Below are 13,631 nucleotides of genomic sequence, written 5' to 3'. Positions count from 1 at the left end.
GGAAAGGCGGAAGAGTCGGAGTTAGCACGAGAGGCGGACGACGTCGACGAGCGCGAGAACGGCGGCGGCAGCCGGCAAAAGCAGCTTGTCGACAGTCTGTAGAACGTGTCAGGACGGCGTGGTGGTCGAACCAGTCGATTTTCACAACAAAGGGACCTTCATCGCGCAAGTTCGGTTTTACTGCTGGGTGGAAGTCGAAAAGGGAGAGAACGGCGTCGAGGCATGAGATGTTTTTTCTTGGCGCCTTACAGCTTCTGCATAGCGGCGACGTCGGAGGACTGGAGAGAAAGAGAGTCAGCAACGAGGAAAAATGGAGGTCGAGGAGGCGAAGTCGAGGTGGCGGAGTCGACGGCGACGACGAGAATCAATGAGACAAGACCGACCTGGACGTAGTCTTCCAGGTCGGCAATCTGCTCCTGCAGCTCGTCAAGCGAGACGAGCTCGTCCTCGACGACGAGCGACATCTGCAACTTCTTGATGCCGTAGCCGATGGGGACAAGCTTCGAAAGACCCCAGACGAGTCCGGGCTTCTCGATGGAGCGGACAGCAGCCTCAAGCTCGGCCATGTCGGTCTCGTCGTCCCAGGGCTTGACGTCGAGGGTGACGAGCGACTTGGCGATGGTCCTGCGCGCGCGGGCGGCGTCAGCGACGGGATTCCACGACAGCTATGCACGAGCACAATGCATATGCACATGCATGGCGCGAGACTAGAGACGCACTTGGGCTTGTTGGCCTTCTTCGCGGCGTACTCTGCGAGACGCTTCTGCTTGAGGGCCTCGGCCTCGGGGTCGACCTCCTCGTCGTCCGAGCCAAAGAGGTCAATGTCGTCCTCGTCCTCAGCGGCGGCGGCGGGGGCAGCAGCGGCAGCGACGGCCGAGCCGTACGCCGACGCGGGCTTCGAGGCGTCTCCGGGGAGGGTCTCGTGCTCGGCCTCGTACGACTGGATGTGCTTGAACCAGCGCGCAGAGTGGGGGTAGGTGGCGGCGTCAGGGGCAGAGGCGAGGGCCTTGTAGACGGCGACGTCGGCCTGCGAGGGGGTGTAGCTGTGTTCGACGCGAGGAGGAGGAGACGGTCAGCTCGCGTCCTCAATCTCGCACTCGGTTGTTTAACCCCCAATCGACCGGTACAGAGTGTCCCAGCGCACAAGCCCCAACTAGATCAGCTGGCTTGGAAGGGTTGGTTGTCTTCAGCGCTTTTGGCGGAGTTCTTGAGGCTCCTTCGCTCTGCAACACGGACCAAAGCAGATATTCATCCTTTAGATGAGGCTCTGTGCTCTGGGTCCACTCCATCCGGTCGATTTCCGTCCTCCCAGACCGTCGCAGGGCGCGAGAGAGGCGAGGGTGTTGTCGGGGGTGCCACGATGCCAGCGGGAGGAGCGCGCACTCACCCCTCGATGTAGGACTTGTCGGCGAGGTGCGACTCGAGCGACTGGAGGCCGGCGGGGTTAGTGAACTCGGGGAATCCCATTCTGGCTGGCTGTGCGAGGGTGTGTGAGGGGAGGAGAGGGAGGAGGAGCAGGCGAAGGGACGCGCTCAAAGCTCGCTCGCTTCGAAACGTTTTCTCCGCTTACACTCAGCGATATGCACTGGGTCTGATGGCTGGAATGGCTTGCTACGGTGCTGATCTACCCAGGCAGCTTTGTCCCGTCTCTCCACGAGGTCTCCTCGCGCCGCTGTACCCTCTCGCGGTTCTCATCAGTTGGAGCCGGTTCTCGTCACCACGGCCGTCTGGTGGGACATTCGGTTGGTCAGGACGTCGTTCACGATGTTTAGAACGACAGGCGAGCGGCGGTACCCTCCAGAGCTGTTGCTGCCGCGAGACGCCTCCTCGACTGCCGTCCTCTGTCTTGACGGCTTCTCGCATCTCCTTACGCCGGCGGAAGCACATCCGCGCTGCTCAGACGTCGCCAAGATGTACGCAGGTGATGCGCACTCGTACTGGACACGCTCGCTGTCCTCGTCGAGCTTCCTCGCTCGCTCCACGTTCTCTCGCTCTTCCTCCGGCCGCGCCTCACAACGTCCTGATCTCCCCTCCAAACGCTACAAGCGCTCGACCATTCTAAGCGCATCCCGCTTATCCCGAGACCGCCGGTACCTTCCCGCTTCCGCGCTTCTCAGGTCCCGAGTTGCCTTGACCTCACGATGACCGCTCCTCGCCTCTTCCGCCGGCGCCACCCCCTTCGCTCGCTCGCTTCCATCTCTCTTCCTGCTTTCTCTCTCGCAACTTCGAGCAAAGGTGTACGAACGAACAGCGCAACAATGTCCGAAGCGAGTCCCCCCCTTCACCTCACCTTCCTCCTCCTGCTCCTGCTAACTCTCTTTCTTCTCCCTCCCTCTCCCCTCGGCTGCTGCCTCGTGAACCGTGTGGATGAAACAGCACTTTGTCGACCCAGTAGAACAGAAACTCAAAGACGGCGGGGACGTGCGCGTGCGTCTCCCCTTTCCCTCTCTCTCTCTCTCTTTCCTCCCTCCGAGCTGATCTGGGATGTGACAACAGACGTTGGAGTCGGGCGCGCAAGCATGGGAAGGAGGCGACTCGCTCCGTGCGCGCGACAAGGGGCAGCCGAATGCCGTGCGTCCCACCCTCTCTCGCCCTCCCTCTGGCTCTCGAGCTACGGAAGAGAAGGAGCTGAGGAGTGCTGTGGGACGCAGAACGCGACGCAGCAAGGAGTTCATCTTGACGAACTCTCCTCCTCCTCCTCCGAGCAAAACCAGTCCTCGGCGGGAGAACAGTCCTCGAACACTAGCTCGGGTGCTCAGAAGTCTTGAGCGAGTCATGAGGGTCAGGAGTGACGGCTGAGAGGAGTAGTGAGCGAGTCGGGAGGGAGCGAGGGGGGGACCAGGGAAGGGGGGTGTACATAGTGTCAGAGAAACGTAAATGGCGTCTTCAGCCTGGTCGTCCGCGCAGGGAGAACGTCGATGCAAGCTCAGTAGAGGCGTAGCGAAGCCGCTAGAAAGCCGAGGGAAGCGACGAAGCCAGAAAAGCGGTCGCGAGGAGCGGAAGACAGGCGTGCGAGACGGCGCGACAGCTCCAACTGACTTCGCTATGGAAGCCAGGCCTCGCAACGTCTCCAGCTAGCAGTACCGAACGCAGGGAACCCGCCAGCGAGTGTGGCGGGAGCAAGCGAGGCGATCGAAGGTGGCAAACCTGGACGAAGGGCGTCCTCGACGGCGAGGGATGCGGCGGGCGGGGGAGTTGGAGTGGCTGGCGGGTCGACTGTGTGGCGATGTGCTAGTGAGTGTGAGAATGCTCGAGAACGGGGTGGATGGCGCGGGAGAAGTGAGCGAGGGAACGCTGTGGAACTTGGGCGAGGCGAGCGACGACCTCGGCGGGCGGCTCTCTCTTCCTCTCTCTCTCCCTCTCTCTTCACTCTTTGCTCGCTTGTTCTACTGCAGTAACACAGCGCAGACTACAGCACACACCCACACCCGCACACACACACCACTCGCACAATCAAAAGCAATGGCTGGAAAGGCTGTCGGGTACGCTCACCTCGCTCGTCACCACTCGACTCGGCTCGCTGACCACGTACCATGCGCGCAGTATCGACTTGGGCACGACCTACTCGTGCGTCGGCGTCTGGCAGAACGACCGCGTCGAAATTATCGCCAACGTGCGTCCACCTCCCTCTCAACACTCGGTCGAGATGGAAAACAGTCGCTGACATTCGACCGCCTTCGCACCGTCTTCGCCACCCACAGGACCAGGGAAACCGCACCACCCCCTCCTACGTCGCCTTCACGTGAGTCGACTCTGTGCGAACCGAGCGAGCCGAACGAGCGAGTGCTGACCTTCGCTCCTCCTCCTCGCAGCGACACTGAGCGTCTTATCGGCGATGCGGCGAAGAACCAGGTTGCGATGAACCCCCACAAGTGAGTTCAGGACGGCATTTCAGCGGATGCACTCGAGCGCGAGCTGACTTGGGACGTCTTCCCGCGCAACAGCACCGTCTTTGACGCCAAGCGCCTCATCGGACGCAAGTTTGCCGACGCCGAGGTCCAGTCCGACATGAAGCACTGGCCGTTCAAGGTCATCGACAAGTCGGGCAAGCCCATCATCTCGGTCGAGTACAAGGGCGAGCAGAAGGAGTTCACGCCCGAGGAGATCTCGTCGATGGTCCTCCTCAAGATGAAGGAGACGGCCGAGGCCTACCTCGGCGGCACCGTCGCCAACGCCGTCGTCACCGTCCCCGCCTACTTCAACGACTCGCAGCGCCAGGCCACCAAGGACGCCGGCTTGATCTCGGGCCTCAACGTCCTCCGCATCATCAACGAGCCCACCGCCGCCGCCATCGCGTACGGCCTCGACAAGAAGTCCGAGGGCGAGAAGAACGTCCTCATCTTCGACTTGGGAGGCGGCACGTTCGACGTCTCGCTCCTCACGATCGAGGAGGGCATCTTCGAGGTCAAGGCCACCGCCGGCGACACCCACCTCGGCGGCGAGGACTTTGACAACCGCCTCGTCAACCACTTTGTCGCCGAGTTCAAGCGCAAGAACAAGAAGGACCTCTCGTCGAACGCCCGCGCCCTCCGCCGCCTCCGCACCGCCTGCGAGCGCGCCAAGCGCACCCTCTCGTCGGCCGCCCAGACCACGATCGAGATCGACTCGCTCTTCGAGGGCATCGACTTCTACACCTCGATCACCCGCGCCCGCTTCGAGGAGCTCTGCCAGGACCTCTTCCGCTCGACCATGGAGCCCGTCGAGAAGGTCCTCCGCGACTCGAAGATTGACAAGCAGTCGGTCCACGAGATTGTCCTCGTCGGCGGCTCGACCCGTATCCCGCGTGTCCAGAAGCTCGTCTCCGACTTCTTCGGCGGCAAGGAGCCCAACAAGTCGATCAACCCGGACGAGGCCGTCGCGTACGGCGCCGCCGTCCAGGCTGCCATCCTCACCGGCGACACGTCCGAGAAGACCCAGGACCTCCTCCTCCTCGACGTCGCCCCTCTCTCGACCGGTATCGAGACCGCCGGCGGTGTCATGACCAAGCTCATCCCGCGCAACACGACCGTCCCGACCAAGAAGTCGGAGATCTTCTCGACCTACGCCGACAACCAGCCGGGCGTCTTGATCCAGGTCTACGAAGGGGAGCGCGCCCGCACCAAGGACAACAACCTCCTCGGCAAGTTTGAGCTCTCGGGCATCCCCCCCGCGCCCCGCGGCGTCCCCCAGATCGAGGTCACCTTCGACATCGACGCCAACGGCATCCTCAACGTCTCGGCTTCGGACAAGACCACCGGCAAGTCGAACAAGATCACCATCACCAACGACAAGGTGCGTGACCCTTCCTTCTCTCCTCGCCGCCGAATGACGAGCTGACTCTCCATTCTCGCAGGGCCGCTTGTCGAAGGAGGAGATCGAGCGCATGGTCAGCGAGGCAGAGAAGTACAAGGCGGAGGACGAGGCTGCTGCCGCGCGCATCACCGCCAAGAACGGCCTCGAGACTTACGGTTCGTTTTCCGCGTCTTCCCTTCTTCTCGTCTTCCGTACTGACTCTCCCGTCGCGTGCAGCCTACTCGCTCCGCAACTCGATTGACGGCGACCTCAAGGACAAGATCGAGGGCTCGGACCGCGAGACGCTCGACAAGGCCATCTCGGAGACCATCTCGTGGCTCGACGCTTCGGCCGAGGCCTCGAAGGAGGAGTACGAGGAGAAGCAGAAGGAGCTCGAGGGTGTCGCGAACCGTGAGTCTCCATTCCGCAACGTGCCGCCCCTTCTCCCGGTACTGACTTTCGGTCTTCTACCCTCCAGCGATCATGATGCGTGCGTACGGCGCTGCTGGTGGCGCGCCCGGTGGTATGCCCAACATGCCCGGAGGTGCTGGTGCTCCCGGCGCCGGCGGCGACGACGGTCCCTCGGTCGAGGAGGTCGAGTTCGTCTTTTCCGTCTCGTCTCTCCCACTGGTTCAGAGTGTACTGACTGATTTACCTTCGCAGCTAAACGATTCCGCCCCGTCTCACCTCGCATCCGACCTGTGTAGCCACGCCTTTTCTCTTTCCGCCCCCGACACTAAAAGGAGTTCAGTCGTCCGCTTTTCCTCTCTTCCGTTCTCCACGCCTGCAGTACTGCATGCCTCAGCTGTGTAATTTCGATAGAGTACTCGCACGTATGCTCGCGCGGACTTGTCGAGAGAGCGGGCGAGAGGTCGAGAGGAGCTGACTTGAGTGAGCAGCGAGAGCGGAGCGGCTTGTTGCGGCACACAACGGTCCGGCTTACGGACAATCAGCGATGAAGCCGGAAGAGCGGCAGGAGTGGACGAAGACGTGCGAAGAGGAAAGGGGGCGAGGAAGAGAAGCGGAGGAGGAAACGCAGCGAAGCAGCACAACTTCCGCAGAGACGACGGTTCACATAGTCAAAGATGCAGTGCAGAGAAGTGCGCGATAGGTACAACAAAGCAGAACGAAGCACAGTGAGAAAGACTGCTCAGAACAACCAGACCGTCTCGATGTCGCCCGACTGCGTGACCTCGAGGGCGATGCCGGGGAAGCCGTGGATCTCTGCGGGTTCGTAAGTGTCAGCACTAGCATCCTGAAGCAACGCAAGCAAGCACGCGCGCACCCGTCGGCTTGCCCTTGACCCCTCCCCTGCCCTCTCCCGCCGTCCGGTCCAGCACCATGGGTTTCTCGTCGCCGCGTCCTCCCAGCGCTTCACCACGTTCGTTTGGCGACCCCGCAGCCGACTCGATCCCGAGCAAGTCCTCCACATTCGTCTCCTTGACTCCGCTCATCTTGCCCTTCTTGCCCGCCTGACCAGTCGCAAGCGGCGAAGGCGTCCTTGTCGCACCGTTTCCGCGTCCCTCAAGGCATGCCTTCACGCTCTTCCACCCATCCTCGACGCCGACGCGCTCCCCGTCGCGCACTAACGCCCAAGCCGCCCGCGTTGTCCGCCCGAACTGGACTTCGCCCGGCAGGTTCGAGTGAAGGATGACTTTCTCGAGGGTGTGAGGGGTGGAGGAGGAGGAGACGAGGAGAGTGAGACCGAGGTGTGGGTAGGAGAGGAAGTAGGGGTTGGCTGCGAGGCGGGAGGGGTGTCAGCGAGGTCTTCGAGGACATGTGGCGAGCGAAGGGGACGCACGCTGTAAGGCAGGGTTTGCAGACGAATTTGACGACTCGACGGACGCCGTGTGGATAGTTAGTCGGTCCTGCAAAGCCCAACAGGTCAGGAAGTGCGCAGACGGAAAGGGCGAGTTGCACGCACATCCTCCTTCCAAAACGTCCGTATAGCACTGCCCAGCTCGCAGAGGATGTCTTCGCTGGTCGTCTCGCCGATCTTGAGCTCGACGGAGGCCAACGGCTGGTCGGGCGATGAGTGGAAGTTGAGGCGTACGATCGCTGGCGAGCGGGACGAGGCGAGCTGGGAACGGCGGAAGATGACCCGTCAGTACCGGTTCGCGAGCCGTCAAGTAGCGCAGAGATGCCCAAAGGCAATCCGCCTCACCTGAATCTCGGCGAGTCGCAAGTCCCCCTTTGCGACGGACGGGTTGTCAGGCAAGACCGGGTGCAGCCAAGCCTGGTCGACGGGCACGTCTTCAGGTGCAGATAGAGGAGTAACGACGATGCGGCTGATTGCTGAACCTGTCGACGCGGAGGACTTCAGCCTGAGAGCGCTCAATTAGGTGAACGTGAGGATACGCACCGCCGTCGCTCCGCGCAACCCTGAAGGCCACGCCCGGGTAGCTCAGTATCTCCTCCTCGGCCCGTCCCGCGCCGTTCATGTCGCCCTTAACCTTCGAGCTCCCGTACGTCGGTCCCATGATGCGCCTCACTGTCCGCACGACATCCTCGTCCTCGTCGTCCGGGTCGTCGCCCGACAGCCTCTTCTCTCGATATGCGACCCATGCTGCAGGCGACACTCCGAGGACTTCGATGCGCGTGAGGCGTTGCGAGAGGGAAGAGAAGGTCAGGTGCAGAGGCGGGGTCGTGAGGGTGAGGTGAATCGGCGAGTCGGAGGGGTTCTGCGAGAATGATCAACCGTCAACGCTTGCCTCGACAAGGTGAAGGGGCCCAGGCGCTCTCCAGCGAGCCAGCCCTGCACCCCACATCGAGAGGAGCAAGCGAGACGAACCTCGTCGTCCCATGCGAGTTTGGCAGAAGGATAGCTCGAGCGATACGATCTGACGTGATTGAGCACGTTGAAGAGCAGACTGCCTGTCCACAGAGCGTGTCGTGGTCAGTTCACTCCAACTGATGAAGCGGGTCGGTGGGGGAGGAGGAGAACAAGGACTCACCGAGCTGGAACGGGCCAAGCGAGTCTCCGGGCGTGAGAGATAGCGGTTCTGGCGCAGTCCGACTCATCAGCAAGCGCGATCAAGCAGCAGGAGCGACAAGTCGAGGAGCAACCCACCTCTTCTCGTCGTCCGCTCACCTTGATCAGCTCAGGAGCTATGCGAGCATGGCAAGCTTTTACAGCAGCTCTAAGCTTGCTATCTGGTGCGACAACAGCGTCCCCAGCGGCCGACGGCTCTGCCCTCGCCCCATCTCTCGCTGCCGCCAACTCGTCGCTCTTGTGGGGCTCGTACAGGCCAGGGCTGTACTTTGGTCTGCGACCACGGTTGCCAGACACGCTCTTGACCGGCCTGATCTGGTTCGGCGTCCATGACTGGCAGTCTTACACCCGTACGTCTCGCGTCCTCTCCGCCGAACTCTCGCAAGTGGACCTGACTCTCGTTCTCGCGCAGAACCCCGCCACGAGTGCGATCAGCGTGACGGCTTGACGTACAGCTACACCGAGCACGATGGACGGAGTGCGGCAAAGCAAGTTATCAAGGACCCGCGCAACAACGTTCAGCTCACGATCCGCTTCCTCAAGGTGTCGGGAGCGCAGGCAAGACAAGGTAAGCTGGCAGGCAGGCCATTGATGTCTGGGCAGCTGAGCTGACTCGGCACGGATCGCAGGCGGCAGTTGGGCCGTCCGAATCGAGGGAGAACCGCTTGACCAGAGTGGGTCCACTTCTCCGCAAGTCACTCCAGCCAGTACTGACGATGTCATCCGCAGGCAAGCTCTCACGCATCTCGCTCATCAACTACTTCGGCAACGACGCGCCGTTGAGCTACCTGGAACTCGAGAACGAGGAAGATTCGAACGTGTGTTCGCTCGCTCGCGACGCGCTCATCCCGCTGGGCTGACTTTCCATTCGACAGGGTCTGGAAGGGGCCGTGCGACTGAAAGGGCAGACGCCCGGCCTCGGCAAGTACAAGATCCGCATTGAGAATCGTGCGTCCGGTTTGCCCTTTCCAGCCTGGCTTGCAGTCGACAACTCACTCGTGTAATCTAATGCAGATGACACGAACGTCGAAGTTGAGGCCGGTCCGCATGGCGACGACTTTGGCGACAAGCTGCAGCGGACGCAGTTCCTCGGAATGGGCGTGCCGCATGGACTCGTCTGGCAGGCGAAGAGTAAGCTCCTTTGCCGAAAATCGCCAGGACAGCACTGATGTGCGGACCCATCAGACGCTCTGATGAACACGATGCTCACGCACTCGAAGACGGTCCTGGAGCGCTACGGCCAGGAGAACCCGCCCGATCCTGCGCTCCTGTTCAGCTTCCCGAACGATGTCCGCACGAACGCTGGCTTGTATGGTCTACAGCGGACGTACGTCGGACGATGGAGCGTTGACGTCTTCTTCGACGCGGAGGACGCGCCGGCCAACTTGAACCGTTCGTCCTCCTTCCGGTAACAAGATGTTGATGTTGCTCACGCCTTCCTCGCCCAGACGCTGCACTTACTGCTGCACTCGACGCATCCTCCGCCGCCTTCCACGCTCACTTCAACGCCCTCTTCCCTCAGATCTCGACCTTCAGCTCCTCCCACCAAGCCTTCGCTCGCGCAATCACTGCCAACCTCATTGGCGGCATCGGCTACTTCCACGGACCCTCCATCGTCGACCGCACCTTCTCGCAAGAGTGGGACGCCGAGGATATTGAAGGCGGCGCACCGGTCAAGAAGCCCGAGTTGACGGAGTCGAGGGAGCTCTTCTCGGCGACTCCAAGCAGGAGTTTCTTTCCGCGCGGATTCTACTGGGATGAGGGCTTCCACCTTGCGCTTATCGGAGCGTGGGACAACGACCTTAGCCTTGAGATCTTTAAGAGCTGGCTGAACTTGGCGGATGCCGATGGGTGGATTGCACGCGAGCAGATCCTGGGCGAAGAGGCCAGAAGTCGGGTGAGTCGAGACATCACGTCCTTACGACTGAGCGTTGTGGCGCAATTGCCGCGGCAGGCTCAGGGCTGGGCTGAACTCCGTCTCGACGCCGCAGGTTCCCGAAGACTTCCAGGCGCAGTACCCGTCCTACGGCAACCCTCCTACCCTCATCATGGGTCTCACCGGCTACATCGCCCGTCTCCACGAGCGCGGCGTCTCACTCGCCACATCGCTCGACGAGATCACCGAGGACGCTTCTCCGACAGCTTCTCCCGCTGCGCTCGCCTCGCTGCACCTCACCTCTCCCAGTCTCGCCTCGTCGTACCTAACTTCCGTCTATCCGACGTTGAAACGGCACTACGAGTGGTTCCGCCGAACGCAGAAGGGCGAGGTTCGGCAGTTTGGCAGGAAGGCGAGATCCGCCAACGAGGCGTACCGGTGGAGGGGAAGGACTGCCGATCACGGTGCGACAAGCCGCGCCTCATCTTATGCGTAGGAGCTGACACCTCGCCGTCGCAGTGCTCACGTCTGGCTTGGACGACTACCCTCGCGCCGTTCCTCCGCATCTCGGCGAGTTGCACGTCGACCTCGCATCCTGGATGGGCTTCTTCGCCCGCACGATGCGCGACGTCGCCGAGTTCCTTGGCGAGGAGGAGGACGCTGAGGAATTCGACGAGCAGTACGACGCGATCGTCGGCAACATCGAGGACTTGCATTGGAACGAGGAGGAGCAGATGTACTGTGACGCGAGCATCGACGAAGACGGTACGTCTCAGTACATCTCGCGCGTCTCGAAGGCAGCGCTGAACCTGTGCGCACGCAGACGAGTCGTACCATGTCTGCCACCGCGGCTACATCTCGCTCTTCCCTTTCCTCCTCTCCCTCCTTCCTTCGTCTTCGCCTCATCTCGGCCCCGTCCTCGAGCTCATGCGCAACCCTACCCACCTTTGGTCGCCGTACGGCATCCGCTCGCTCAGTAAGAGCCACCCTCTCTTCGGGCAAGGCGAGAACTACTGGAGGGGACCGATCTGGATCCAGATGAACTACCTCGCCTTGGCTGCGCTCAAGAATGTGCGTCGCACTCCTTTCGCTTGCTCGCGCATACCCGTATTGAACCTGACAACTCGCTCTCGCAGAAATACGCCAAGGAAGCAGGGCCTTTCCAGACTCGAGCCGCGGAGATCTACGACGAGCTACGAAACAACGTGATTGAGAACGTGCACAAGGTGCGTAGCCGAGCTTCTTCGCCCCTCGCTTACGTCCCTGACCGTGAGCTCGCGTGCCGCAGGAGTGGGTGCGGACAGGAACGGTGTGGGAGCAGTACAACGCGGTCACCGGCGAGGGTCAGCGAAGGTGAGCAACCGGCGTGCACCTCCTTACGGGCGGTCGCTGACTGAACGTCCCTCGCCCGCAGCGATCCGTTCACTGGCTGGACCAGTCTCGTCACCCTCAGTGCGCCTGCCCTCTCAGCCCTTCGTTCGACTGTCGCTGACCACTCTCGTCACCGCAGTCATGGCCGAGCAGTATTACTAGACTGGAAAAGCTCGCTGTGCATGTTCTTCATTTCCGAGGCGAGAGGACGATCCAATGTCGCGCAACTGCTCAAGGTCTTCTGCTTCTGCTGACATAGCGCTCAGCGAGTACACGAGACCTCTCTCGTTGCGGACGAGCTGCGTCGAGAACATTGCCGTTGCAAGGGGAGTCAGGGTTCGAGAATGCCAGCATCGTCAAACGGGTCGAAGATCACTCCGTCGAGAAGCGGCGCACGCGGATGACGCATGAGCGGCGACGCAGGCTTGATGACGTCCTGCTCTGGAATGTATCCCTCGTCGACCCCGTCCTCGTCCAGCTCGTCCTCCTCCCCCCAAGCCTCGCTCTCGTCGCCATCCGATTTCCATCCCCACTCGAACGGCTCGATAGCTGAGTGCCGCATCGCAAACTCTCTCGACAGCATTTCGCGCGCCTGTACCTGGTCGATACTGTCACAACCGAGACCGAGGCGCTCGTGCACGAGGATCACGCCGCCGACGCCCTGCAGGTCTCCCTCGTGCAGCTTGTCAGGCAGATGGTGAATCTCGGGATTGTATAAGTACCGAAGATGACGAGGAGGCGAGGAGGGCGGCCAGGTGTACTGCGAGAGGTCGAGGGAAGGCGACGACTTCGAGAGCGCGTCGGTCGTTTGCGCCTCCTCAAAGTCGACGTGCTGGTCTTCGCCAATAGAATGAAAGGAGGCCGTGGACTGAAGCGAGGCGAGACGAGCGACAGAAGGTTGGGGAGATTCGGGCAGCTTGGGAAGGTCAGCCTCGCCGCGAGTCGGAGGCAGGGCTTCCTCGGGCATCGTCTGCGATCCCTCGGGCGTCTCGGGCACGAGTTCGACGGGCGAGCGACCCGTAGGTTCTTCAGCGATGTCGGCAGCCGAAGAGACGGCAGTCTCGGGAGCACTGCTCGGAAAGTCGACGAGGTCGAGGCTGCTCGCTTGGTCCGCAGAGCGAGGCGGCTTAGCAGCGGCAGGCGACGACTTGATGTCAAGGAGCTTGGCCATGTCGGAGAGGAAGTCGTCGGCTTGACCTTTCGACCCCGGCGTCTCATGTGTCGGCAGCTCGCTGTCCTGATGCTGGCTCGTAGCGAATTTGGGCGGCCAGGCGGGCGGAACTTGCTGCCGAGCGAGAGACAGGTATTCCGCGCTCGGAAGTCGACCGCTAGTCGCGCCGGGCTGCTTTTTCTGCGGGCTAACGATGGCGAAGGCGGTGGAGAAGGCGTCGGTCCTGGGCGGTGTCGCAGACCTGGCGGACATCGAGCCGTTCGTTCGACTGAAGGTGTCGACGGAGCGAATCTCGGGAGGAGGCGAGGAAAGGCGGATTGAGACTGTGGTAGGCGAAGACGGTTCCTCCGGATAGACAGACGAGCCTCGGAGCATGGCGTCTTCGGGCGGAGAGACTGAACGCTCGCCGGTCAAGTAGACGTCTGACCGTGGTTGGCGGGCCCGAGGACGGGAGCCTCCGGCAGTTTGTCCGAGGTTTAGCCAGTCGCGCTGCTGGAGGATCCGTTGGCGACGCTGTTCGAGGTCGCCTGGTTCTGCGGAAGACACCCTGTGAGCTCAGAGACAGTGTAAAGAGTGGGTAACGTCGGCTCACCTCGCTCAGTCTCGTTGTGCGCCGCCCTGCTCGCCAGATGCGCCTGCCAGGGGTCCTCCCACACGCTCGAACGTCCAGAAGAACCTCCATGTCGTGCGGATGGCGAGCCTTCCGCCTCCTGAGCGAATTGAAAGTCGAAGGTAGGCCTTGCGCTTCCTCGGTCGACGCCGCGAAGCGCTCGCGACTGTTCCCACAGAGAAACCGCTCGCGGTCGGAGCGGTGTGAATCGTGCCCCGATAGACTGGTTGGCGGACGTCGTCTGATAGCTCGGAGTACCGGTCACGTCGATCGCGCTGCGGTCCGGTGCGTGCATGCAAGTCAGCGAGCGACGAGAGGCCGGGAGAAGGCGAGGACGTAC

General features: G+C 61.9%; 5 protein-coding genes across 5 annotated transcripts; 2 read left to right on the top strand and 3 right to left on the bottom strand.

The window, feature by feature from the left end:
- Positions 1 to 245: 245 nt before the first annotated feature.
- Positions 246 to 1,467, bottom strand: RHTO_07843 (elongation factor EF-1 beta subunit; the record flags this gene model as incomplete). The annotated part of the gene is made up of 4 exons (XM_016421499.1): positions 246 to 278; positions 384 to 624; positions 720 to 1,043; positions 1,388 to 1,467. 4 exons carry the CDS (start codon positions 1,465 to 1,467, stop codon positions 246 to 248), a joined length of 678 nt encoding a protein of 225 aa, XP_016274092.1.
- A 1,995-nt stretch (positions 1,468 to 3,462) lies between these two features.
- RHTO_07842 (heat shock 70kDa protein 1/8) lies at positions 3,463 to 5,938 on the top strand (the record flags this gene model as incomplete). Its single annotated transcript, XM_016421498.1, has 9 exons — positions 3,463 to 3,482; positions 3,544 to 3,613; positions 3,702 to 3,742; positions 3,813 to 3,872; positions 3,945 to 5,271; positions 5,333 to 5,447; positions 5,509 to 5,682; positions 5,750 to 5,870; positions 5,935 to 5,938. 9 exons carry the CDS (start codon positions 3,463 to 3,465, stop codon positions 5,936 to 5,938), a joined length of 1,932 nt encoding a protein of 643 aa, XP_016274091.1.
- Positions 5,939 to 6,421: 483 nt separating this feature from the next.
- RHTO_07841 (UPF0183 family protein) lies at positions 6,422 to 8,292 on the bottom strand (the record flags this gene model as incomplete). Its single annotated transcript, XM_016421497.1, has 8 exons — positions 6,422 to 6,495; positions 6,557 to 7,009; positions 7,073 to 7,139; positions 7,196 to 7,351; positions 7,436 to 7,572; positions 7,634 to 7,952; positions 8,063 to 8,145; positions 8,226 to 8,292. 8 exons carry the CDS (start codon positions 8,290 to 8,292, stop codon positions 6,422 to 6,424), a joined length of 1,356 nt encoding a protein of 451 aa, XP_016274090.1.
- Positions 8,293 to 8,381: 89 nt separating this feature from the next.
- RHTO_07840 (mannosyl-oligosaccharide glucosidase, glycoside hydrolase family 63 protein) lies at positions 8,382 to 11,672 on the top strand (the record flags this gene model as incomplete). Its single annotated transcript, XM_016421496.1, has 15 exons — positions 8,382 to 8,613; positions 8,676 to 8,831; positions 8,893 to 8,937; positions 8,993 to 9,081; positions 9,139 to 9,211; positions 9,278 to 9,394; positions 9,449 to 9,655; positions 9,712 to 10,160; positions 10,255 to 10,603; positions 10,659 to 10,904; positions 10,963 to 11,210; positions 11,276 to 11,365; positions 11,428 to 11,492; positions 11,554 to 11,591; positions 11,650 to 11,672. The coding sequence occupies 15 exons, from the start codon at positions 8,382 to 8,384 to the stop codon at positions 11,670 to 11,672; spliced, it is 2,427 nt and encodes an 808-aa protein (XP_016274089.1).
- Positions 11,673 to 11,841: 169 nt separating this feature from the next.
- RHTO_07839 (uncharacterized protein) lies at positions 11,842 to 13,586 on the bottom strand (the record flags this gene model as incomplete). Its single annotated transcript, XM_016421495.1, has 2 exons — positions 11,842 to 13,214; positions 13,274 to 13,586. The coding sequence occupies 2 exons, from the start codon at positions 13,584 to 13,586 to the stop codon at positions 11,842 to 11,844; spliced, it is 1,686 nt and encodes a 561-aa protein (XP_016274088.1).
- Between the last annotated feature and the right edge of the window lie 45 nt (positions 13,587 to 13,631).

Source organism: Rhodotorula toruloides (genome assembly GCF_000320785.1).
Source record: "Rhodotorula toruloides NP11 unplaced genomic scaffold Scaffold8, whole genome shotgun sequence".
Classification (NCBI taxonomy): Eukaryota; Fungi; Basidiomycota; class Microbotryomycetes; order Sporidiobolales; family Sporidiobolaceae; genus Rhodotorula; species Rhodotorula toruloides.
This window is presented reverse-complemented; position numbering and strand designations above follow the sequence as displayed.